The sequence below is a fragment of the Pantherophis guttatus genome, chromosome 3 (assembly GCF_059756535.1).
Source record: "Pantherophis guttatus breed Tessera chromosome 3, ASM5975653v1, whole genome shotgun sequence".
Taxonomy (NCBI): domain Eukaryota; kingdom Metazoa; phylum Chordata; class Lepidosauria; order Squamata; family Colubridae; genus Pantherophis; species Pantherophis guttatus.
The window spans coordinates 86,245,898-86,272,739 of record NC_142065.1 but is presented as its reverse complement, the minus strand read 5'-3'; the positions used below and the strand labels follow the sequence as shown (position 1 = coordinate 86,272,739).

At 38.8% G+C, this 26,842-nt stretch overlaps 1 protein-coding gene across 1 annotated transcript in view; it reads right to left on the bottom strand.

Annotated features, from left to right (window-relative positions):
* The window catches only part of ABCA4 (ATP binding cassette subfamily A member 4), a 120,639-nt gene that overhangs the window by 64,556 nt on the left and 29,241 nt on the right, over window positions 1–26,842 (bottom strand). Inside the window, exons 7-14 of the mRNA XM_087890693.1 lie at window positions 26,618–26,815; window positions 18,428–18,517; window positions 17,583–17,823; window positions 15,468–15,607; window positions 14,863–14,979; window positions 12,401–12,598; window positions 5,679–5,884; window positions 3,780–3,956 (exon numbers count right to left, since the gene is read on the bottom strand). Coding sequence (XP_087746819.1) covers window positions 3,780–3,956; window positions 5,679–5,884; window positions 12,401–12,598; window positions 14,863–14,979; window positions 15,468–15,607; window positions 17,583–17,823; window positions 18,428–18,517; window positions 26,618–26,815 — 1,367 coding nt within the window. The remainder of the gene's footprint in view (window positions 1–3,779; window positions 3,957–5,678; window positions 5,885–12,400; window positions 12,599–14,862; window positions 14,980–15,467; window positions 15,608–17,582; window positions 17,824–18,427; window positions 18,518–26,617; window positions 26,816–26,842) is intronic.

Sequence of the window (26,842 nt, the reverse complement as noted above, 5' to 3'; positions counted from 1 at the left end):
TGGAAAGAGGTGTGAGACTCCTCAGTTAGATATCTTAAAACGGCCAAGTTTGCAAAATACCGCACCAGAACATCTTAGCTGCATGTTAGACTAAAAAAGAAATCATGAATAACAGAAAATACCAAGCCACTTGTATTGTTGAAAGGAAACATCATCATGGACATATCCCAATAATCCCAAAAATTGAGCTTGGTTTGAGGGAGGTTTCATTTTTTGAGGAAGGCCGAAAGAGCCACCCCTTGTAATCGAAAAAAAAGTGTCTTTTGCAAAAACAAAACAATGTCACTGTTGTGGAACTCCTTGTTTTCCATTACTTTCATTAATGTTCTGATTCTGTGACCTGACCAGGCCTTACTGTCAGAGTCCTATGCTTTTTACAAAGGATACAATCACTTTCTGTCTCCTGCTTGGCCACCAGGCCTCCATGCTGATATAATCAATTCACCATATGGAGGGGTAGCAATTGAAGAGACACAAAAATAAATCACATCATGTGTTTATTGGATTATCTCTATTTTGGCTATCCTGGGAGGAAGCTGTGGGGCAGCATTGTATTCAGAGTTAAAGATAAGATCATAGCAGGATAGCATTAAGCAGAGACAAAGGGAACACCTTAGCTGTTAAGTCGGATCACTAAGAAATGGGGTATTCTGGAAAATAAACCAAAGTCATGTAATTCCTGGCAGAGAAGGAATTTATTTTGCAACAAAATGGTGCTCTGGTGACATTTGTTCTGGAACTGTTTCTACAGCTGTATCTGGACTCCACTGAGCAAATCCCAGTGAGCTTAGTGGGGCTTCTTTCCAGAGAGATTCCTGGGAATGGAGTTAGGGTTATTGCTTCAGAAATGCCTTTTAAATAACGTGAAGCCAAGTTTCATAAAGAGAAGAAAGGTCTTGTCAAACCATGAAACTGCCAATAGATGTGTCTCATGAATCAAAACAAAACAGGCTTTCACATCAAGGTCTTAATCAGTGTATAAAACCTTATTCCAAAATAATTGGGAAATATGTCACATGTGAAAATAGGTCTTGCCCGATCATGCAACTTTCTCTAACATGTGTCTTCCTATTCTGGCTGGAATTTTGGGAACCGTAATCCCAATCTGGAAGGGAAGAGGAAGGACAACCTGAAGATTTCTTTTCACCAAGCTGGTAAGTCAACTTTTAAGAATAGCATCTAGAACCCTCCTTTTCCTCATCTTTATATTAAAACTGTTTTATATTGGGTCTAACTATGGAATGAGGGGGATTTTTCAGCATAGCAAAAAGTCAAGTTGTGTTCAGTTATTATAGCTACAGCTCCAATTATACTACCATAGTATACTTTGAACTATATGAGGGTCTTAACATGAGAATTTACAACAGAAACCCTGTGAAGTAGGTTAGTCCCAGGTTATCCAGTGAATTTCCATGGCTAGGGATGGACTCCTGAGTTTCCCAGTCCTAATTCATTGCCTTAAGCACTTCTCCCCTGTGAAGCTTTTGCTACATATTTCTAATTTTCATGTAAGAATTTTGGTATTATTAGCATGGAGCAAAACCAATTAAAACAACTTTGAGATCTCTTCTTGGTATGTAGAGAAGTGACCTGAGGATGATGATTGATGACAAATCAAAGGAATGTGATGCCTTGGGAGAGAGAACCAGACCTCTGCCTGAGTTTTACTCCTTGAACCTGATAAAATTCCACTCTCAGGCCTGCTTATTGTTTGTAAATTTGAAGAAGCCATAGAATGCAACACTGCAAATTTTGTAAGACCCCAATTCACATTATTTATTTTTTTGTATTTCTCGATACTTTAGAGCAGCATTCTTCAGGATAACATTCAATATAATACAGTACAAGAAAAAATAAATACAGGGCGAAATAAAGCCATCCTGTATTTTCACAGAGACCAAAGGTCTCTGAGGGGAGATTTAAATTCCTATTTCCTTGGTTTCACTCTTTAACCAGGGTGGACTGGTGGGGATTCACAGGGGTTCTGGAGAACCTCTAGCTAAGATTCTGTGCAGTTCAGAGAACCCCCAAATCCTACTCCTGACTGGCCCCTCCTCCGCCCCTCCCCTCCCAGGAGTCCGCACGCAGCCCGTTTTGGATGCAGGTAAGTGCAGGGTGTGTGCAGAGGCTCAGGGAGGGTGAAAAACGGGCTGTTTCTGGCCTCCAGAGGGCCTCCAGATTCTGGGGAGGCCCTTTTCACCCTCCCGGAGGCTTGAGGAAAGCCTCCGGAGCCCAGGGAGGGCAAAAACACCCCCCCCCACCATGGTGCAGAAGGCCAACTAGGCTACGCCCACCATGGCCACGCCCACCCAGCAACTGGGCAGAGAACCCGTTGCTAAAATTTTTGAAGCCCACCCCTGTCTTTAATACCTTAGTTTTGTTGCCCCAGATGTGGTAGAACTACAGTATATAGCCTGTCAGCTATTAACCAAACTCAATGGCAATTCCCTCATTTCTACACATTCTGAGAGCATGAGATTGGGCAGGGCTGCCTTATTTCCTGTGTTGAAATATGCTGGCCAAAAATGGAAAGTATCAGACTCTGCCTCACTGGTTTGCAAAGGGGATTTGTAAAGCCCCATGTACTGCATCGAACTACATTGGGATGTAGAGAAAAGCCTTGAGCAAATTAAATATTTCATCATATCCCAAATGTTAGCCAGAAATAGAGTAAAGGATTGGTTGGTTTAGAGCACAAGTTTTTAACAAGATAATAAGAGTGTGCTGGAAGAGATCAGTATTTTAATAATGGTCTTTGGTAACCTTTTAATTAGAGAGTCAGTTTGGTGTAGTGGTGAAGGTGTTGGCTAGAAACTAGAGATAGTGAGTTCTAGGCCTCCCTTAGACATGAAAATGTCTGGATAACTTTCATTCACACTCTCCAGCCCAACCCATTTCACAGGGTTGTTGGTGCGGGGAAAATAGCAGGCAATGGTATTAGATAGGTTTGCCACCTTGCATTGAGGAGGGATAAAAATCTTATTTTTATGGTTCATTGCACAGTCAACCAGTTGTTGAGACTGGATTTGGCATTTTTATTCACCTATGGAGCCCTTAAAGGTCTCATTACATGATGTAAGCTCTTCCAAGTAAAGCTTCCTTTTGCAACTGACTGGTGGTGGTGATGATTATTTCTATTATTTCTCTGAAGATAGATAAATGGACTTTATATTAAAAATATTAACCTGCTCATGTCCAGAGAATCGGTACTGAAAAATTATCCACTTTTATTAAAATAGTGATGGTAGATCACTACCATCATGGCACAAGTATGCATTGTATGAAAAACAACTTCTTTGTTTGTTTGTTCTAGCCTGACCTGAACCTTGCATCATTCAACATCATTGAATGATCCGCATTCTAATGTTGTGGCAGAGAGTGACAAGCCTTTCAGCACACCTATATTCTTTTTTCATTTTTGAAAATGAAATGAATACTTTCCCTGATTAAAAGAGTTCAGAAAAACAGCTATAAGTTTGCAACTTTTCCTCCATTCTAGGTTGCTAATGAATTAATATTTATGTTTTTGCAATAAAGGTGGTATTCTTATTGTTTTCTATTTTAAATAGGTAGAGGGATTGTTATGATAATTATTTGTTCTAGATTTCTTATCTCAGATTTAACTAACACAATTCTGATTCCTTGGCAGGGAAATTTGTCCAATACTTCATGTTCTAGAATCTCTAGCATGATCAAAAGCAAAAACAGTGTCATTTGTGAGACTCAAAGTGCCATCTGGCTAGCCACACAGTTAGTTATTGGACACAGATCACACTCACACATCATCTACAAAGCAGGGATAGGGCATTTGTTGTAGGTATATCCCTGAAGGCACATCAATACGGGTCTGGGTTTTGATGATCCCTTGCTCGATCATATCTTGCAGATAAGCAAACCCTCCCCAGATGTAGCGCAGATCATCCACTGGGTCCGCTCTTGGGCCAGGATCCCAGTACCTGTAGGGACAAAGCACAGATTTAACCTTCAGACTAGTGGAGATTATGACAGGGGTAAAAGTGTCAGTTATCAGAATCTGAGGAACAAACTATAAACTATGTTAAGCTGCAGTATCTTTTCTTCCTTTCACAAAAGCCAAGAGGGGCCCCAATCCTGGTTGTGATACTGTGGGAGAACCAAGAAATTTTAACCATTTGTTTCGGCTGCAATCCTAGCCTGGATTAAATTCTTTGCACACTATGTTTGCAGGACAAGAGACAGGCATGAAAAAGCTTTCTGATCATCTTAACTGATATCCTAGGTTTCCTGTTAGAACAGAGACTGAGCCAAGTGAAATGTCAGCATTCCAGAACAACCCAACTCCAATTAAAAACTCTGAGACAAGCTTCATCTCAAACCTTTCATTTATTGGAATAGGTATACTGGCACATCTGGGAAAACCCGAATCTGAGAGTTCTGGGTAAATCAAAACCCCAAATCCAGCCCCTGCACCTATCAGTCCATCACATGGCCCAATCACCATCCATCCCAACTTGAGTCACCACTGCAACCATTCCTCCTCCAGATGTAGGAACACCATGACCTTGACCAAAAAGAAGAATGCTATTATGTCTAACTAAAATCTCTCTACTAAATCCCCCCCCCTTCTACTTTCCCAAGCACAAGAAGGTGACAGCATGGAAGCTTCCGGGGTTAATATGGCTTCCAAAGCTGACAGGAAGAATTGGTTTAAAGACCAGATCCAAATGGGGTCTTCACATAGGTTGCCTGTGATAGAAAAAAACATGCACATAAGGAAAAACTGTCATATTAATGGTGCTGTAATCCACTTTTTCTACGTTGAATGTTTTTTCAACTTTCCAGTTTTGTCAACCATCTAGGGATTTCCCAATGGCCTCCCATCAGAATCTTTACCAGATCTCACCCTGCTTAGCTTTTGACAAAAATAGCCAAGTGCTATCATCTTTGACTCAGTCCGATTAGACTTTATGGAGTTTAAAAGAATTTAGAAGCAATGGTTAGATGCAGTTTTATTTTATCACTTCATAATTGCAGAATAAGTCAGTGTTCTGACAAGTGAAGGTGCTGCCATAAATCAAACCTCACAGGTAAAATCATCGGATCAGCTTTTATTGGAACAAAGGAGGAATCTTGTGGCAATTTAAAGGCTATAAATATATCCTGTGCTAAACTTTCATCGAAGCAATTTGCAATGTCTATTTATATGCTCCAGAACTTTAAAGCTAAGTTGTTTAAAAGTCAGATGGAAGCATTGAGAGTTCAGGTAAATTTATTCCCAAGTAACTTCCCTGCATACGGTTGAAAGAATGTGTGTTAGTTCTAGTAAAAAGGCATTATGCTTTGTCATGGTATGTGTGCTTTCTCATTCTCTCTTTCTGGGTAGTTGTATATACACTCATGATAACGTTTTATATTTACCAGCATACCACTGTTTGAGATATCTAAAAGTTACACTTTGGCCTGTAGTTAATTATTATATATATAACAGTCATCCATACGTTTACCAGCCTTCTTTCCTGTAAATATGATAAATTGCAATTCTCATTAGACCCCTTTGATGACTGGGGACATCCAACAGATATGCAGGATATCCTGTTGGGGAGAGTTTTTCTTGGCAATTCTGATTTATTTTGTCTCTCCAGTCACTGGTATCTCAATTGGCTCTGCTTGCATGCCTAAAGATTAGAAAACGTCCTTACCTATCTTTGATTTTGTTTGTTTTCTCCAGAGCATCAATATCCATGCGTATCTTGTATTTCACATGAGGTGGTATTTGATCAGCCCCTGCATCCACGTCAAGAAAGACAACAGCAGCCCAGAATTTGTTTTCCTCCAGAAGAGAGTGAGCATGAAGAATCAACTCAGTTTCATCAGCTAGGCCTTCAAACTTATCAAGGGTCAAGCACTGTGATAACAGAGGCATAAAAGATACTTGAATGAGATAACAGTAGCATTGTACATGTATGTAAATCAGAATTTCCTTATGATTTGGACACCAATACTGGTAGTTCTCTATCAGGGGTGGGTTCTAAAATTTTTTTACTACTGGTTCTGTGGGTGTGACTTATTTTGTGGGTGTGGCTTGGTGAGGGGTAATGTGACTGGGTGGGCGTGGACAACTTTTTTTTTTTAACTTTTAAAAGCATTTTTTCTACAACCTTAAGAGATTGCAGAAAAAATGCTTTTAAAAGCCTCTGACGATCAGGCAACTCAGCTGGGATTGCCAGAGGCTTTTAAAGGCATTTTTTTTACCTACAACCTCTTCGGCTGAAGAGGTTGCAGAAAAAAATGCTTTTAAAAGCCTTTTCTTGCCATATTTGTTAAGTGAATTACTACAGTTATTAAAGCGAATCTGGTTTCCTGGTTGTTAAGTGAATCTGGTTTCCCCGTTGGCTTTGCTTGTCAGAAGGTTGCAAAAGGTGATCCCATGACCCCAGGACACCGCAACTGTCATAAATATGAATCAGTTGCTAAGTGACTGAATTTTGACCATATAACCATGGGGATGCTGTCATGTGCAAAATGGTCATAAGTCACTTTTTTCAGGGCTGTTGTAACTGTGAATGATCACTAAATGAACTGTTGTAATTCAAGGACAATCTGTAGTGTTGCTTAGTAGAGAAATGGGCAGCATACAAATGTAATGAACAAATAACAAATAACAGAGAAACATGTTCCTGCCAAAGTCTGCAGAACTTTGGTCAAAATTAATCATATCAACATATCAACAATGCATGTGAATAAAGCCAAATGCATGTGAATAAAGCCAGGTGGGTTTTGTAAAATAGGAGGAGTTTGCAAATTAAACTGAGGTTTGCATTTGGATCAGTATTATATAATGAAAATAATTTGAAATTTGCATAATCTGGGCAGACTATTCTTTTTATCCAGGCTGACTCTCCTTTTGCCCTGAGTATGAGACTTCAGAATCATTATACATGAGCAGTGAGGGAGTAAGACAATAGCCGGTCTATCCATTCAATTAACAGAATCAATTCTGCTGATTAGTGGGATCATCAGTGGGTTTATTGCCATAGTTTCCCTCTACAATGATGTTGAAACATTACAGTATTTATACAGAAAAGCTGCTGATCCCCTACAGGAGTTTCTATTCCATGTTCCTTCTTAGCACCAAGGAAAAAAAGAAATTTCTTTGAAATAGTTGTTATAGCAATGGATTCCTGCATGGGGCATGGATTGGAGTAGATAATTTCCAAATTCCTTTCAAATCTTTCTTAGGAGAATAAAAAGGGTAAAAAAATTTTTTTTTAAAAAAACTGGGGAGGCTTTCTAGTTGCTGAGGGGCATAAGAAAGTTAAAAATTCATTCCAGCTGAATTTGACTGTTGATGATGGCATGGATACTTCCACTTTTTTTTTTTTTTTTTTTACGATAATGTAGAAGTGACTTGCTACTGCCATTGCTTTCTTCCACGTTTTTATTTTTCACTTTTCACTTTGGTATAGCTTTGAAATAAATGTACAATATTTCTGTATAATAAGAGTATAATGAAAAATATTTTTTCAAATAAATTATTAATTCAGAGGAAAAAACTATTCAGTACTTTGGCTGGGAAGAAAAGCATGTATGCTAAATCATTTAATACCTGTAATGCTTTAAATCTACAGATGCACAGAATTTTGTTGATTCTACTTGGATAACTTCCTGAATTAATATATAAACTGGAATACAATCATCTCCAGAAGTGATTGTGCAGTTGCCTGAATTTTGCAATCTAGGTATGTTCAAAAATCAGTACAGATGATAAGGTTCTGTATTAAATGTGAGTTTGCTTCTTTCAGTTAGCCAAATGGTGTGGAAACTTGCCAGACCAGATTTACTTAACATAAGCAGAGCTGAGATAGATCAGATTTATTTTCTCAGACTTTTCCTAATCTCATTCGTGGGTTTAAATGCATTATAAAATTGTAATTGAAAGAGGAGAGACCAAAAGCTGTCAAAAGCATATTCCACATCTGAGGTTTATAATAACTACCGTCCTTTAGTGCAGAGACTGAATGGAGCAATTGTCTCTGGAAGATCAGTCATTAAAGAAGTGTCTCGACTGGCCAGATAACAACCCCCAAAGAAAAACAAAGCTGAAACCATCACAATAAAATGAGGGTGGTGGGTAAGGTGGAAAGCTAATGTGAACCTATCACCTGGAAAATAAGCCTGGGAGAGCAAAACAAAATTAGCTCAAAGGAGGGGAAAGTGATGGTCATAAACAGCAGGGAGAACATTGCACACACAGCAATAGGTACACAATTGTGAGAGACCGGGAAACCCTTTTTCTTCTTTGTTTACAAACCAATAAAACAAAATTTAAAATATAGAAAAACCAAACCTAAAACAAGAAGTATCAACTAACTTCTGCAAGGAATGGAAGAGAATAGACATAAACAATCAAGATAGCTGACCTACAAAGGACAAATCAAATTATTTTAAGAGACCATATCTTAATTTGCACACCATAAATGGGAATTGGCAAATTCCTCTTAAGAGTTTTCAAAATTCTTCATTTACCTTAGACTAGCATTAAAGTAACCTGACTGAAATTGATATACGGGTAATCCTCAAATTACGACCACAATTGAGCCCAAAATTTCTGTTGCTAAGTGAGACATTTGTGAAGTGAATGTTGTCTTATTTTATGACTTTTCTTGCCACATTTGTTAAGTGTATCACTGCAGTTGTTAAATTAGTAACACAGTTAAGTGAATCTGCCTTCCCCATTGACTTTGCTTGTCAGAAGGCGGCAAAAAGTGATCACATGACCCCTGAGACACTGCAACCGTCATATATATATATGAGTCAGTTGCCAAGCATCTGAATTTGGATCATGTGACTATAGGAATACTGCAATGGTTGTAAGTGTGAAAAACGGTCATAAGTCACTTGTTTCAGTGCCATTGTAACTTTGAATGGTCACTAAAACTGTTATAAATCGAGGACTACCTGTAATTCTTAATTCCTTTATCTTCCTAGCTATGTGGGCTTGACAATAATTCTGCTCAACTCTGAAATCCCCCCACTCATGAAAGGCATGGGGAATAAAAAGGCATTGATGGATGAAAATGAAGATTGCAATTGCATAATTAATTTAAATATGAATATACAGAAATCAGAGAATCAAGACTGAACTTACAACAATCCGTTTGATGACCTTTCAAAGTTACAATGGCACGGATGGCTTATGATTTTTTTCACACGACCGTTGCAATATCCCTAGGGTCACGTGATCAAAATTCAGACTCTTGGCAACTGATTCGGATTTAGGACTGTTGCAGTGTCCCAGGGTCGTGTGATTACCTTTTGTGACCTTCTGACAAGCAAAGTCAATGGGGAAGCCAAATTCACTTAACAACTGTGTTACTAACTTAGTAACTGCACTGATTCATTTAACTGTGGCAAGAAGGTTGTAAAATGGGGCAAAACTCACTTAATGACTGTCCTGCTTAACAGTGGAAATGTTGGACCCAATTGTGGTCATAAGTCAAGACTACTTTATCAGAAGTTGCTTTGATCCCATCTTTTAACTCTTATCTGCTTCTTCGACCTTGCTATCAGACCTGGCCAAAGTCTTCTGTCAGCATCTGTCTCCTGACACACACAAGCACTATACTTTGCTTAAAGTTAGGGCATCAGACTTCAGGAGTGACATAATATTTAACCAAATTCCAATGCTTTACTATTTTGGTATAGAGAAAAGGTAAGTGCCAGAGGAAGGAACTGGGGAAATGATGAAGTCACCAAATATCTGTATGTATCTTTGTGCTTCCTAGTCCAAAATGAAGGAATGATTATCAGATTCTCAATGTTGGCAACTATTGTAAGGAGATGACATTTTGTTTCTAAACTGACTGGGAAGAAATGTATTTAATTACTTCACTTCACTGAATGCCCCAAAGCTAGTTTGTTTGATCTTATCAGCTTGATGGTCTCTTGCAGGCCAACAACTAATAATTATGTACATCAAAGTCCTCACAGGCAACTTGTTATTTAAGAGCCAGATTTCTCTGAAATGTAAAGTCTCCATTGTTTAGCCTTGTCATCTGAAGAACAGTTATCTATTCTAGTAAAAGAGAAAAGAGGGGAGGTCTGCAAGAGTATCAGGTTGCTGATGATATACCAAAATAAACTCTGGCATTTAAAATAGCATGTCAGGTAAGAATGGTATGATTTTTGTCATGGATGCAGTAAGAGAAATGTATTTAAATTAAGAGTATGCTATCTGTAAGAAAAGTAAAGATGCTCTCAAGTTGATCTTGCTTTTTCTGTTGGCTTCATAGATACAACTGTGCAGTTTTCTCAGATGTATAGAAGTGATTTCTCCCATTGTCATCTTCTGGGATTTTTTTTTTTTTTTTAAGATTTCCAGTCTAGCTTACAATTCTAGCATTCCTTAGCAAGGCAGTATTCCCAAACCCATCTATGTTTACCTTCTGAACCTTATGTGGAAGATAGTCTTGAAGGTACCTGAAGACATTTAATTATTAGAACTAAAGGTCAAACTTTAACAATTACATGATTGTTGTCACCAAACAATGCTTTTTCTTTTTGCATTTAGTAGTCTAGACCAGAAAATTAAGGAGAAAGGTTGCTTATCTTAATTCCTTGAAGGTTTGTTTTAGGAAGGGGGGAGCATGTACCCCTAAGCTGGTTTGTTCTGAAGAGAAAATATCCTCCAGGTAAGTTTTCTAAGCAAGATATAAAAGGTATAAAGCAGGGAAAGTCCTAATCTTGATAGTGAAACCAGAAACTTTAGTATTTTATTATCAAGGTAACCTACATTGTTGTTTTTTTTCTTACTCCACGCATTCCCCATATTTAATGCTAATATGCCTCCCCCTTGAAAAACCTGTGAAATCAATTCAGTACTCTCAAGCACTCACTCTATATACACTTGGGGAAAAGCCAGATTCAAATTAAATGACTAATATGTATTATTGCAGGTGTCTACCTCAAAAATGCAAAGATCTGAATTTTATTTTTCCTCAACAGCACAGAATTTCATAATGTTTACAGCATATGTGCTGTGTATGTATTAAAAGGCAGTGGCTCAATGCAATGCATTGCCACAATGTGTTAAGTATTACAGTTGAGACATTCGATAAAATAATACAAAATGCAAGTGTTAGCATTACCAGACTGACCATTTACAAACAACTGCTCACTTTTCTCTAATTAGACATCTGAAGTCTGCCTCACCTAGAGCCCCCAGTTCAAAAGATACCGAGTCATCACTGATGCTTGTCCAACCGCTCTTTCAAGCCCCAGGGAAGTAATTGACCCATTGTTTCAATGAGCAATCATCCTGCCCTAAGACGAGAGGTTCATGTTTGTGCTATCCTTTTGCCAAATACATAACATCACTCCGCAAATCCAAGCACAGCCAAATGTAAATATTTATCCGAAAGACTATTGTGATTCCTTCATCACATTTTGTACCTCTTCAACTGAAGTATAAGATGACACTGTTCCAAAATGTTATGAGAGGATATTCTCAGGGTAACCAGTCATTCTGGAATTAAGATTTAGTTCACAGTTTCCTGAGTCTTTCCACTCAAATGACACAGGCATCATATTTTTAAAATCTAAACCATGCTCCTAGACAAGATGTATTTGTAATGAGGTCATCTGAACTCTTTATTTCTCCTTGTGTGTTCTCTTTTACTTCCACTTGTGTGTGGGAGATTTAAATTGTTTTTTATACATGGTCTTGAAACCTGGAACAATCTTTAAAAAAAAAAAAAACACCCCACATATGGCAGGGGGAAAAAACCCACTGCAACCTGAATTTGATTAAAGTAGTGCATAATGCTTGAAAAATGGTAACCGCTGCTTCAATATTCATTTTTAAATTAATTATTCAATCGTAACCATTGTTTTCGTGATGAAGGCAGTCTGCTCTAAAATAATAAATAATTAAAGATATTGGCATTAATATAATCCTCTATTGCATGCTGACTGGGGAGTTTGGGGAGCTGAAGTCAACACATCTTAAAATTTGAGAAACACCAATCTAAGTTAATTTGCCCCAGTCTGAACATTTTCCACATTAGTGGACTTCAATTTCCAGAATTCTCCAGCCAGAATGAGTCATTCATGGGAATTCTGGCAACTGAAATCTATACATCTGTGTGCCTGGATAAGAGAGGGCTAGTCTATACTTATCTGATTGCAGAATGCATAACAAGTAGCTTTTGACCAGACTCTCTTCTTAAAGTAAATTGCAACTATTAGTTCTGTTACCAGCAGTAACTAGTAACAGAACTAATAGTTGCAATTTACTTTAAGAAGAGAGTCTGGTCAAAAGCTACTTGTCATGCATTCTGCAATCAGATAAAGGCTCTGAGGAAAATAAATCATAGAAAAACTCTCTATTTCACTTTTTTTTATTTTTTAAAGTAAAGTTTACCTCCAGGTATTGGTAAGCCATATGGAAAGTCTGATTGGCCATACTGAAGATATTCCTCCAATCAAAGTTCCTCATACCATCCTTTCTTTTCTCTGGGGGTCCATTATAGAAAAAATTGATAACATCTTCCACAGTTAGACCTTCACCACCAAATTGTTCACTTAAGAAACTTCGCACTGTAGGATTTTGTAAAGTGTCCTGTAGGTAAAAAAATATCATCTTTAATTTCACAATCCAGCTGTGAAAACACATTGATTGCTGTTAAGTGGGAAATGAATAGCACTTGCCAAATAAGAGTTTTCCACATTTTACATATTACGTAAACATAAATTCAGGAGAAAATGGCATTTCCAGGAAAATGTTTGACCCTTTACACACCTGCTGGTTGCCCACTTTAAATGCTGTGCCTCAAAGCCAGTTCCCCTCCTAATAAGACTTCTAGTTTCAGAGCAATTAAACACATGGTAGCACATTTATTGCTAAAGGAAGCAGTAAAGATCTCCCTGCTGGCTACTTGCTTAGTCTCGCCCTTCATGGATTAAGATGAATGGCAACAGTAAAGTGGCATTAATAGAATTTTGTTTCAGTCCTGGAACTGGAATTGCAACAACTCTAAATTACCAAGTATGGGCAATAAAAATCAATCATTAAGAACAGAAGCCCTTTTGGGGGGGGGGTGTTTTTTTTTTAAGCCCAGCATTTTAGATTTTAATTTATACCTCTCTGGGAGCTTTTTTCACCATATGAGTTAAAAATCTTGTCCTTAGCTACTTTTGCTGGCTGAGATAGGGGTGAAAAGCCCCAATTTTGGAAGATTACTCTAGAAATTTGGTAGGTACTATACATGATGGGTGCCTAGACTGAAAAAGAAGACTGTGTTTGCATTTCATTAATATTCACATAGAGAATAGTATTTGTCCTGGGTTTTTTTTGTTTTGTTATTTTTTTTTTAGCGAAGGTGTTCCGTGCATGCAGTTTTGACTTTCTTGGTTCCTGGATATCAAATGATTTTCAAACTTAGGAAAAAAATAAAATTGACTTGCCCATTTACCAACTGGTAAATAAGTTATTGCAAAAAAACAAAACAAAACAGGGCAGTAATTTCTACTAGATAGTTGGTGCAGCAATTTATTCCTCTCAGTATGTTCAGGCAGGAAAGTCTTGGTCATATGAAATGATCTTCCATGAAATGAATGAGTGTGAACCATTATACAACCACCTGTTTAGAATCTTGGTATGTTTACATAGAACGAGTCTTTCAAAATCTAGTAATATTGCTAACTAAATCTTTGCCAGTTCTAAAGTATCAACTGAATTGCAGAGACCATGGGTGCATTAATCCACTTTCGATTCCAGGGATGCATCATGGAAGCAGAAAGTTGAAAACAAGGTAGAACGTTCCTGTTTAGTCCAGAATTTCCAATGCAGAATGCAGAAGGAACAATCCATCCTTCTTCCAAAGGTGACTTCTGACCCCTTCCATTTTTAACCTATAGCAAATTTTAGACCCGTTTTCTGTAGCAGTGTTTCTCAATCAGTTTTAAGATGCATGGATTTCAACTCCCATCCCATAGCTGGCTGGGGAATTCTGGGAGTTGAAGTCCATCCATCTCAAAGTTGTCAAGGTTAAGAAACACTGCTCTGGAGTAACAGAGAACAAAAATCTGCTGTATCTTCTCAATGAGCATTTAATGAGAAGTGATCAATCTGGAGAGCACATGGACCAATATTTATAGATCCTTAGATGCATTTGTGTTCAAAGGTGGGTTTCCCCCCCAACTTTAATGCTCCATGCTGAATTATTGTACTTTAGTTGCTTTTTGTTGTGACTCCGACCCCTGAGCCTGTCTTATCGGAGGGAGAAGGCTCCGAAAGTGAAGGAGAGGAGTTGGCCAGGCCTCCCTCTCCAGGACCCTCCTCCCTGGCAATGCCTCAGGTGTCTCCCGAAGGAGAAGAGATTGGCCAGGAGCCAGGTATCGCCGAGCAGTCGCAGTCGGACAGTGACAGAGATAAGTCTTGGCTGGATCCATGCCAGCGTCGGAGAGACAAGCGCACAGCAGAAAAGGAGGCATGCCAGAGATTAAGCTGAGTCACTGGACCACACCCCACAGGGGATAAAAGGGGGTGTGGTGGCCATTCAGGCTCTGTGACAGACAAAACTAAACAACTAGCGAGTCACATTGTATCTCTGAAACTACATTATCTGCCTGCCTTGGATTTAATACGGACTGGACTTGACAATTCTGTGGCTCTGTGTATTTGTTTTGGTTTATCTGACGGAGGAGGAACACCTCCCTCTGTGAGTAAAGTTCTTGGCAAGCAGCTACTGGGTTGCTGCCAATCCTGTTATTGAAGGAATTTATTGTCTGCAAGTTTTATTTAACCCCTGGCTGACTGTTTGTGTGCGTGTGTGAGACGGGGACAGAACACTTTTCCAGGCTAAGCAAAGCATCTGTACTTACTCGGATCATGTTCATTTGTACACTGTCATTGAAGAAATTCCACAGTTGAGGTCCCACTTCTTTCCATGCTTTAGTCAAGAATGTCAAGCGCTCAAGTTGTTCAAATGTGGAATTTGCCTGAGGAATTTAAAATATATTGAATGAGGAAACGGAACATGGAGGTGGTGGTGTCTATATTTATTGACTTTGCTAAATTTCACAAATCAGTTTTGTAAACAGAAGTGACATTCTTTGAAATGAGATGAGTTCTCTACAGCTTCCCACGTTTGGAAGTACAAGTCAATAAATATTCTTTGAAATTTCTTGTGAAATTATCTGAACATTATGAGCCACTGAATTAGGAAGAAAAACATGCTTTCTTTACACCCCTAACTATTCAGGACGTGTGTGTGTGTTTAAAACAAGAAGAAATAGAAAATGCTTTGAGAATGAAATATATTTTGGTGATAATAATTTCAATGGTTAGTTGAATAGACCTTTCTACTAAATTGCTTTAAGAGGGGAGGGAGATGGGCAGTCTAGGAACATGAAATATAAACAAACAAACAAGAATACTGTTGGTAGAAATAATTAGAAAGGGATGAAGGGAGGGGAGAAACTCTTACATTCTTCAGTATCTTCTGTACCGCACGTGAATCAGGAGCGAAGAGGATTTTCCCCATCAGCAATGGTTTCATAGTTCTCCAAATTATTTTCGTTAAAGTGTTAGATTCCATGGTTTGTATCAACTGATTACAAAAGAGTGCTGTTAGAAGAGGATAAGGGAAAAAAAGACAACTTACATTATATAATGCTGAGCTAGTTCATTGTTTAATGCATCCCGCAGAGTCTATTCTCCTGAAAGGATCTTTTCATATTACTAAAAGAAAATCACGGTCCCTAGGAACTGAACAGACTGAGCAGAACAACTTGTTCTGTATTTGTATATCTGCCATGCTCCTGGTTACAAAAACAGAAGAATAAAAGTTAGGGAAGAGGAATAATACATTTATTGAGAGCACTGTACAGCAGCAGGCACATTTTTCTTACCCCTCAGTTTTTCCCCCCTTTTCTTTTCTTTTTTAGATTCTTGCCTAACCCTTGAAATTTTAAAAACTGGAATGGTTCTTGCAGAAAATTCTTTTCTCAAAAAAGAAATGCTTGATCTAAAAAGCTCATTCCTATGTTTAAATAACTGGGAATGGAATTCCTATGTTACTGAATTATTTGTAAAAATAATAAAGGCGAGATACAAACAAAAAATAAATAAGATATGCTAGTTGTCATTATATTAAGTGCTATTTAATGAGAATGGTCTGCTTGGTTTGTTTTCACTGAACTTCCTACATTTCTGCTTATTCACATTATTATATTGTGTAGATGGCCTTTACATATGGATTTATAAATAGGTTGTATTCAATGGTATCTTTTGCTTTTGAGGTTGGCAACAATTTATCTGATTTTATTATTTTTCAATAACCTTCACAATTATGAGCAATTCATGAATAATTTTTATTTTTGTATAATCAGCAAACTACCCTGTTTCCCCTAAAATAAGACATCCCCTGATAATAAGTCCAATTGGGCTTTTGAGCTCATGCGCTAAAATAACCCCCCCCCCAAAAAAATAAGCCCTCCCCGAAAATATTTAAACACAGCTGGTCCCCGCCATTTCCTCTGATTAGGGTTAGTGAGACAGAGCTGGAAATCAGGTGAGATGGCAAGAGGAGCCCCATCTTGCTCCACACGCCCCAAAGTAATAAGACATTCCCGAAAATAAGGCCAAGCACTTATTTCGGGGTTCAAAAAAATATAAGGCAGGGTCTTATTTTCGGGAAAACACAGTAGCTAGTTATCTTAAATTCTTTCCTTATTCTCAGGCTCTTGGTCTGTAAAGAATTGGAGCAAGTAGGATCTATCCAATAGTAAGGCGAAGTTTTTAATGAATATTTGATGATAGAATTTGAGGTATCCCAAAGTTATTGTGAGGTTACAGATGCCCAGTTTGTTACAGAAATGTATACAGGTCTGTAGAAATGAACAAAAAGTTTTTGCTTTTGTGGGTGTGTCACGTGTATGATCTGGAGACTTCAAAGCTAATCATTAAAAAACATTTGTCATATGATATTATGTTTCACATTATTGCTGTATAAGAACACATTTTATTATAATGAAGTCCAGTCTATCTTGAAGTGCAGGGTGTTTTGATTACAGAAATGTATGATGTGTGATTACCGTTATTCTATTTTTGTTCTGTTATGTAAATATTAAAGTTTTTATTCACATCACTGACAGAACTATCTTTTAAAGTATGCACAAATAAAAAAGTATAACCAACTTTTTCCCCCTCATGTCTATCTTTTACTTTAAAAACAAAACAAAAATAGCTCTGGCCATGGCCAATTTGAGTTTTCTATTTTGCCAGTTTTACATAAATCTTTTTTTTAGTGGGTGGAAGTTCTACCACTGCCCACATCTGAGTCTTTGATGGCTCTCTTTGAAGCACCTGGTAGTTCTCAAACTACTACCAGTCTCAAAGAAGACAGCACCCTTGCACTGCCAGCAAACATACACAGCTATCACCCTTCCTTAATGATCACAGCTGCTTTTTGCCTTAACTCAGATGAAACACTAATTGTTCAGGCCGAACAGTCCAAATGACTAATGGGGTAGGGACACTATCACTGTGTAGGCCAATCCATCAATCTCACATGAAGACACGATCCAAATGGGAGACTTACTGGTTGAGTTGTCGTAAAAATAAACGGATTCCTTTTCTTGAGCATCAATTCCAAGGAAGGCCTTGTAATTGTTATCTTCATACCAGTTTAGAGAGATTATTTGGGATCCACCTCCCTCTGGGTAACCACAGAACAGGTTGGATAAAATACTCAGCAACTGCGGTAAGGATGCTGGCTCTTCCTCTTGAAGAAGTGGCTGGATTGTTGACAAAAGCTCCCGAGCGCTTGGCCTGTGAATTAACTGGCACGAAAAAAGGATCTTAATGAATGGTTTTTAAATTAAAAATCACTGCAGCCTCCGTGGATCAAAGAACACTACTGTAAATATAGATAAGGAAACCTGCCCCATTCTTGGTCAGAGGCTAAAAGGAAAAATAAATAAATAGACATGGTACTCTTATGATCTTCCACTTCCACTGACACTACCATTAGACAAAAGCATCTGACTGTGTTTTCTGGAATTACCCAATTATTGCTGTGTCAAAAACTAGTAATGATAGATTTTAAATTGCCTCAATTTAATGGGGCAATTTAATGGGTGGGGAGAGCTAGAAGATTTTGCCAGAGTGAAGTAGCAGATAACAGGGTATCATTAGAAGAAAACGCAAGCATTGCCACACTGTTATTTTAGTAATTTTAATCTTAGAAAAATGTACACAAATTTCTGTCTCCAGGGCCAGAATAATGTGGCCAGACCAGGGTAATGTGTAGCTTGTACATTGGTCTTGAATAAGCCCATTTACTCTAATGACCAGATTGTACTCAACACAATCATCGCCCCAACCAGATACCTTCTAGAGAAATTGGATTACAATATTTAAAAATTTTAAACCATGCTCGCTTACCTTTCGTACTGCTTGAGATATATTAGAAAGTATTCGTCCCCAGAGCACTAGGTCAGCACCTTGTGCATTATTGTCCCAAACAGAGGGAAGCTGCAATGGAAAGACAGACACGCTGGTGAGTTATTAAAAATAACTTCACTGATAGACCATGGATGCTTGCTCCCAAGTCTAAAGACTCCAGCTTTGGAGTGATGGGATTGTAAAACCAGTTCAAATATAGTAATGGCAGCTGTATCAAAAATAGCTGGGTATAAAGGTATGCATCTATCATCTTTGTTGTATAGACTGAGTATTGGCTATTATATTTCAGAGGAAACATAAGTGCATGTTGAATATTGTAGGAAGAAGTATTTCTAAGAAGAAGAGATGTAGCCAAGGATGAATGGGTGATAAATGAATGTTGATTGAATGCAAAGTGTGTAACCAATACTAGGGAAGGTCACTGAAGTTATATAGAGAGAATGAATATTGATCACATTGCATATACAAAAGAAGAATGAATAGGTCAAAAGGAAGGTGAAGATCAAGAAAGTCTTCATTGAATGAAGTTGATGAGATCCTTTGGAAGACAGAGTTGAGAGGACTAAAAACAAAAGGCAATATATGAAGTGCTATACTGAGATAATGTAGGACTCAGTGTGAATTAGATTTAACCGTTTCCTTCTCCCCCCCTCTTCTCTCAGGACTTTAATTTTTTGGGTATGTTTTTTATTTCTCCTTTGCTACTCTTGCATAACATTGCTTGCTCCAAAAGAGAATATTTTCATGAGCAGTATATTGTACATGTTGTAGGACGTATCCTGAAATCTTTTTTTTTTTTTTAATTTGATTTATATGCCGCCCTTCTCCGGAGACTCAGGGCGGCTTACAATGCGTTAAGCAATAGCCTTCATACTTTTGTATATTTATACAAAGTCAGCTTATTGCCCCCACAAACTGGGTCCTCATTTCACCTACCTTAGAAAGGATGGAAGGCTGAGTCAACCTTGAGCCTTGGAGAGATTCGAACCAGCAGTAAATTGCAGGCAGCTGTGTTAATAACAGGGTGCTTAGACCACTGTACTCTCAAGGCTCAATCTCAAATCTTAATTGTTTTTGGGTGATTTAGACAGAACCAGATTTTGGATTAGAGGAAAATAAAGCTATCTTGGGTTAGTAGCTTAAAACTAACAGGGCTGCTTGAATGAAAAATCTGGAATAGGGATCAGATAGTACTTTAACTAGGTTATCTTATGCATGCAAGAAAAGACCTTGAGGGCTCTTTCAATATATTCCTTCTGGACTAATCACACGGGTCTCCCAATTCCAAACACAGACTCCCTAGGAATAATTTATCGTACTTAAGGAGAGCATGTGATATCATAGCTTTTCATGAGTTGTATTTTCTAAGTCATCCATAGAAAATTATACGACACCTAAAAGCACACAATGCTTCAGGTAACATTCTGTGACATGGTACTCTCAACATTTGTTGACACTATAAACCACAACAGTATACTTCTTTACACAACCCACCCACACAGCTATCCTTTTTACGTAAAACAATAATGTCCTGGTGTAACACAAAGGGCTTGAAACAACTTTGCTGACGACGCTTTGCAAGCGTTTGTAGAACTCCGAAAGAATGCAGTTTTCTTTCCTAGATGGTGAGCTGAAATGTACAAGACAAGCTGGAATGCATGGGCTGTGCTTCAAACTGTGGGAAACATATAATTCAAGTATGAAGATGATTCACTCCCTTTACCTTTTAGGTATCATCCTTCTGGCTTGTCGAAATTATTTCAGAAAACTTCACTCAGTGGGATAACACATACCACAGATTACAGGACAGGCCTTTCTTGTTCATGGTCTGTCTGTCACTTATGAGAAAGTCCAGTGAAACAAGGAAATTGTAATGTGAGTTACAAGGCAAACAAGGGATTTAAAAAATTCGTCTAAGCCATACTGCATTGCTCTCTGTTCATTTCCTTGTGCTACCATAACTTGCCACCAGATCAGCTGGATCAGATTCTTCATTGGACTTGCATTTTTAGCTTTTAACAGTCTTTGCGGTTTGCCCATTCTTTTGCCCAGAAAAGGCAAATACAGGTAGTCCTTGACTTACGACCACAATTGAGCCCATTTTTTGTTGCTAAGTGAGTCATTTGTTAAGTGAATTTTGCCCCATTTTATGACCTTTTTTTGCCATAATTGTTAAGTGTATCACTGCGGTTGAGAAGTTAGTAACACGGCTGTTAAGGCAATTCGGCTTCTCCACTGACTTTGCTTGCAAAAGGTGATCACAGGATCACGCAACACTGCAACCGTCATAAAGGGGAGTCAGTTGCTAGGTGTCTGAATTTTGATCACATGACCCTGGGGATGCCTTAGCGGTCATAAGTCTGAAAAATGATCGTGTCACTTTTTTTTCAGTGCCGCTGTAACTTTGAATGGTCACTAAATGAACTCGAGGACTACCTGTAATAAATATATATTTATTAAAACTTCTCATTTTATAAGTGAGGTACCATTCTAAGCCTGCAGCTTCATGTGTCAGCAGCCTGAGTCTTATTTCTGAGTCCATACGCCTAGGTTTGTATTGTCACTGATAAATGAGATGAAAATAGTTTTAAAATTCCCCAAATAGGACATTAAACCAAAAATATTAAGGGACGTTGCACATCATTGGCCTTTACTGATAAAGAGGGAATGTTGTGGCACACAATGCTATTAAGTACTGATAAAACGGATGCTTTATATTATAAGGAAAGAAGAAAAGACCACGACAAACATATGCTATTTTGGGCAAGATCCTCCAGCTAAGAACAATTTCCTCCTTAGTCTTGATCTTAATCTTATGATTGCTTCATAAAATATAGCCAAAAGCCTTAAAGCAGGGGTCCCCAACCCCCACTCCATGGACTGGCCTCGGTCCGCAATCTGCCAGCAACCGGGCCACGCAAACAAGTGAAGCTCCACCTGCGGGATGCAGGCAGCGTGCAAAATCACAACCCCTACAGTCCGCGGAAAAACCTTTCTCCATGGAACCATTCCCTGGTGCCCAAAAGGTTGGGGGGGGGCACTGCTTTAAAGCATCTTTTTGCAAAATTCATATTATTGACACAGTATATGAGATTTCTATTCTGGTTATGAACATTGAAGTTCAACACATCAGGAAACCAAAACAGAGAAGAAGGTTAACTGTACTTGGATGCCAGTTGGCCATAAACTGGAAGTCTCCATGCCTTGCATTTGCTGCTTCTCACTAAGAGCTCCAGGCTAATGGAGCTCTTTCTTTTCATTGCTTTTACATGCAGTTTTGGCATACTTCCTGACATTCTCTTCACTTTAATCTCTGTCAGTCAATACAACCATTGACCGTGAAGGCTGGGGAAACAGACTTGAAAACCAAATACACCTAAGAAGGTATTAATTTGTGGACAGCTGCTCTACAATATGAACAGTAAGGGTAGGAAACCAGTGGTGGGTTTCAAATTTTTTTACTACCGGTTCTGTGGGTGTGGCTTGGTGGGCGTGGTGTGGCGTGGCTTGGTGGGAGGCTTGGTGGGCATGGCAGGGAAAGGATCAGTGGTGGGTTCCTCCCAGTTCGGCCCAGTTCTCCCAAGCCAGTAGCGGTGACAATATGATGTCACCGAACTGGTTCTGCCCCCCTGCCCCCCCTGTGCCCACCCCACCCCCTCACCCCCCACATTATTCTTACCTTTTATTTGGCCCCACCCCCAATCTATTGCTCCCTCCTGAATCCCAGCTGATGGCTAGAGGGAAAAAAACTGTTTAAACTCTTGCCGTGGGGCTTCAAAGGGCCGCCCTACAGCTGATCAGTGTTAAAAGAAAACAAATGAGTAGATCAGTGCCTGCAAAAATACATGAGTAGATCAGGGCCTGCAAAAAATAAATGAGTAGATCGGTACAGCTCTGCAAGCAGTTAAAAGCCTGGTAGACCAGTACCTCTGCTAAATCCTAAATAATTGTCACATGACTATCAAGCCACGCCCACAAAATAAGCCACACCCACATAACCTGTAGTAAAAAAATTTAGAACCCACCCCTGGGAAGGATACTGTAAAATCTCCATTTCCTCCCCAATCCAGGGGAAGGTTACTGCAAAATCCCCATTTCCTCCCAATCAGTTGGGACTTGGGAGGCAGAGAATAGATGGGGGCGGGGCCAGTCAGAATTTTTACTACCGGTTCTCCGAACTACTCAAAATTTCCGCTACCGGTTCTCCAGAACTGGTCAGAACCTGCTGAAACCCACCTCTGTAGGAAACCAAGGCAGAGCTCATTTTGGAATAACAGTAGCAGGCTTATAATACATGGATTTTCCAGCAGACTTACATTTGTTGTTAAGAATTTGGGGCAGAATGAAAGTCTTAAACCAAAAGACATGACTTTGGTCAGCTAATGATTCTAAAAAACAAGATACAGATAGTCCTCAACTATCTAGCAACGGTTCGAAGCTACATCCAGGCTTCCAGGCTCAATGACAAAATAAAGTCCTTACCAAAACTCACCGGTGTCAAGACAGTTCTGATCTTTGGGGAAATGCTGTGCTAGAGGGCAGGCATCACAACAGGAAAGACTGTTTTCCTGGGTCCTACAATATGACAGCCTCTAATGGATGGGATCCAGAACAAGCCTCTCCTGCTGGATCTAACAGGATGGACATACACAGTTGGGGAGAGATGATCCTTTCGAGTAACATGGCCCCAATCCATGAATGGCTTTAAAGGTAACTGCCAGCACCACACACTGAACCCAGAAGCAGAGTGGCAGCCAATACATCTCGTGGAGCAGAGGTGTTACATGTACCGAACAACAGTGTATTTTGCACCAATTGAAGATTGGGAACACTCTTCTAAGTCAGCCCCACGTAAAGCTCTTTGCAGTACTCAAGTCCAACCAGGGAGGCAAACAAGGCATGATGACCTTAAGCACTGCTTCCCAGTCTAGGAATGGGATAAATTCGGTGCCTCAGTGGTGCAGCGGACTAAGTGCTGTTAAGTGCTAGCACTTAGCTCCCAGCTGCCTGCAATTAATGTAAGTTCAAATCTCATCAGGCTCAAGGTTGACTCAGCCTTCCATACTTTCGAGGTAGGTAAATTGAGGACCCGGATTGTGGGGGCAATAAGCCAGCTTTGTATAGAACAACACCGCTTGGGGGGGGGGCCAAAAGCCCTAATAAGCAGGTATATACATAAAAGTATGCAGGCTATTGCTATAATGCATTGTAAGCTGCCCTGAGTCTACGGAGAAGGGCGGCATATAAATTGGACAAATAAATAAATAAATAAATAAATAAATAAATAAATAAATAAATAAATAAATAAATAAATAAATAAATAAATAGCCCCACAACATAGAGCTTTACAAAAGCCATCCTAGCCAAGCCTGCCACCTGCTCTTCAAGCGTGTTCAGGAGAACCCCACAAATTTCTTCGCAAATGGACAGAAACGCTCTCTCTCTCTCCCTGCATTCAGCAACGATCCTTTTTCAATTCAGATTTCATTTCCTAAGGCAAAGTTGTAAAATGCAGCAACTCTCAATTGGATTGCAGGTCAAAAGGCCTCTGGAGGAGCTAAGTGCCGCTAAGGGCATCATTCCATCCTGACAGCAAGCTGACATGAAAGCCAAGAAAGGCTTCTCCTGCACCAAAAATGCTTCGGCTGTCAGAAACCTAACAAAATGACAGCTTTCGGGAAAAGGCATGTTGGTGTTTCACACCAATTGTATACAGTAGAAGGGCCTGCAACCGAAAGTGCCCTGGGGCATTTAGGGTACTTCATCTGAACTTTCAATACAATAGAAGAATAGAGAGACTATGAGACTCACTCTGGAAAGTTTCCAAACATGGGGTTAATTTAAAGGCAAAAGCTGATTCAAACACATCCTGGAATACTGCAGGGGGTCTCTTTTCCTCCTTCTCCTTCATTGCACCTTGACAGAACAAGCTTGGCTTATTGCCTCTGCCCACATTATCCATTCCTGGTACTAGTCTGTGGTACCCTCCTGGAAGAAATCTAAGGAATGTGCTGACTCTGACAAGTATAAATGATCCCTTCCCTCCTTCAGCTCTTCTTTTCTCTGCCAGACAAAACTCTCTTATTCTCTAATGAATGTGTCATGTAGCATCCACCATTTGACTCATGCTCTAAATCTTCCCGCCTTCATTCCTGGTATCTTTAATAAAAAAATTATTTTTTTCAAGAAGAATATGTGTTAGCAATTCTCCAATTTACCCACAACACATCTTATTACCTTTTGATTATAAATTGCTTCTTTTTTTTGACCCCTAAAGCACATGGACTCTTATCCATCAATCCATCTGTTCCTTTTCCCTTTGTATCCTGTGTTTTATTTTTTTTTAATGTCCATCTCTATATTTCATATATTCCTTCCACTTATTTTGCTGGATTTGTGAAGAAAGGAGGGAAAAATCTACATCAGCTATGAATAATTCATCAGGTGTATTTATGGGGTGATCTAGGTGTAACTTAGAGTGATGAATGTAGCTATTTTTTCTGCATGTATCTGCAGAAGTATTATTTTAATAAAAACCAAAAAAGCAGAGGAATTAGATCAGGAATAAGCAAATGAAATCCATTCTCAAAATCATCCAGAACACTTTATCCATCCAATTTATTTTCCCCCAATAAGTTGAAGAATTAAAATCCTTCTTTGGGGCAAACCAGTGTTATACAACTCTGTATTTATACAACATCTTGGGCTAAAGTGATTGGATAGTTCGTGGTTCAGCATGTTGTGGGACCAACCAATTTATTTTCTTGGATTGAGAATATTAAGAAAACATAGGAATTATATTTTGTTGATCCAAATTTAAAGTTTAGTATGTTGTACAAACTCAAATTTCAGTGGAAGATTTTTAGGCATTTCTTTTCTGGAACGGTTTAAGAAACTTTTATGTCTCTCTATCCTAAATGATCTTTGAGATATTCCATATTACAACCCTTTCCAGCTTGGGGCCTTCCAAATGTGTTGGACATATGTGCCAACCCAGATACAGAAGGTGAAGTCAGACATTTCATGAAGGTTTGAAAATGAAGAAGGCAGCCATGCCTTTTTAAAAATAATTGGAAATCCTGTGTGCACATAGTACTCAGTCAAAACACTATGAACATTGGAGTTGAAAGGAAGAAGTTGGAGTTGGAAATATTGGGATGGAGAGGAAAGATATGTGAGAAGGCGGCTTTATATCTCTTTCTAGCATCCCTTAGAGTAAAACTTCTATCACTTTATGGGAAGAAATGAGTCTAATGCATCAAGTGAATCACAATGCATCTAATTTAGTCCTATGGACTCTCTTATCCTGGTATTCTCAGGGTGCTTCCATCATCCACTGCCAGCCAACATATCTGTTTGAGGAAAGTTTTTGCCCTCATCTATGCCAAAACAAAGGAAAAAGCTGCCAATGTGGATTTTGCTGTGATTGTCCCACCTCTTTCCTTGCTGCCGCCTTCTTCTTTTTTTAAAGGAACATATGCTGTTGTTGAGATAAGCCTTTAAGCTTCCTGTACAAAATATTTCCTTTATTTTACTCATTAGGGTATTGGGTTAAAAAGTACCATGAATGAAGATGCAGTTTAGGCTCTTTAAATTGTATTTATAAGATTAAATCATACATACACCACAGAACTTGTAACAAATGTAACTAAGGAGTGTTTTGGGTTATGACAGCATATTTCCCTAAACATTTTTTTACAACTTCAGTAAACTTTGGGATTTCACACCTGTGCTATATGCCTCTGTTACATAGCCTTTCTGGCAATGCAAGGATCCAAATTCAGAGAAATGTTCATTATTAATATTAAGAGAAAAAGTTGCCATGAGTGACACAACTCCACCAGCCTTCCAAAGCCTTTTCCCTTATGGCTGAAATATAGTAGGTAGATTCAATTTGTTTCTTCGTGAGTGATGAAATAGAACATAGTCCTCTAATCTCATTTTTTTTCCCTTTGTTCTTCAATTGAAGTTTCTCTGCCACGGCTGCCAGGACTCTATAGTTCCTGATTATGCCTCTGATCCTGTCACACAATAACTATATCATTACTTTATTTATTTTATTTCATCATCTAAGAAAAATTTACTTTGTTGAACTTGGTTTAAACAAAAGAACCATACCCCCACTGTCATTCCCATTAGTAAAAAGATAAGCCTTTGGCTGGAACTTACCAAATGGAAAAGCTTAAAGAAGTCCACATTTGCATATAAGGAGTCTTCAACTTTTTGCAAGTTCTCCTGGGAAAGGGCACACATTGCACTATGCACAGCCTGAAAGCCACTTGAACTCCGGAAGATAATAAAGTGATTCAGCAAGTTCTGGCTGCAAGCTATATCTTTCAAAGTCAAGTCTGGGACACCAAAGGCAAACTGTGGACAAAACACAAATTGTAGTCA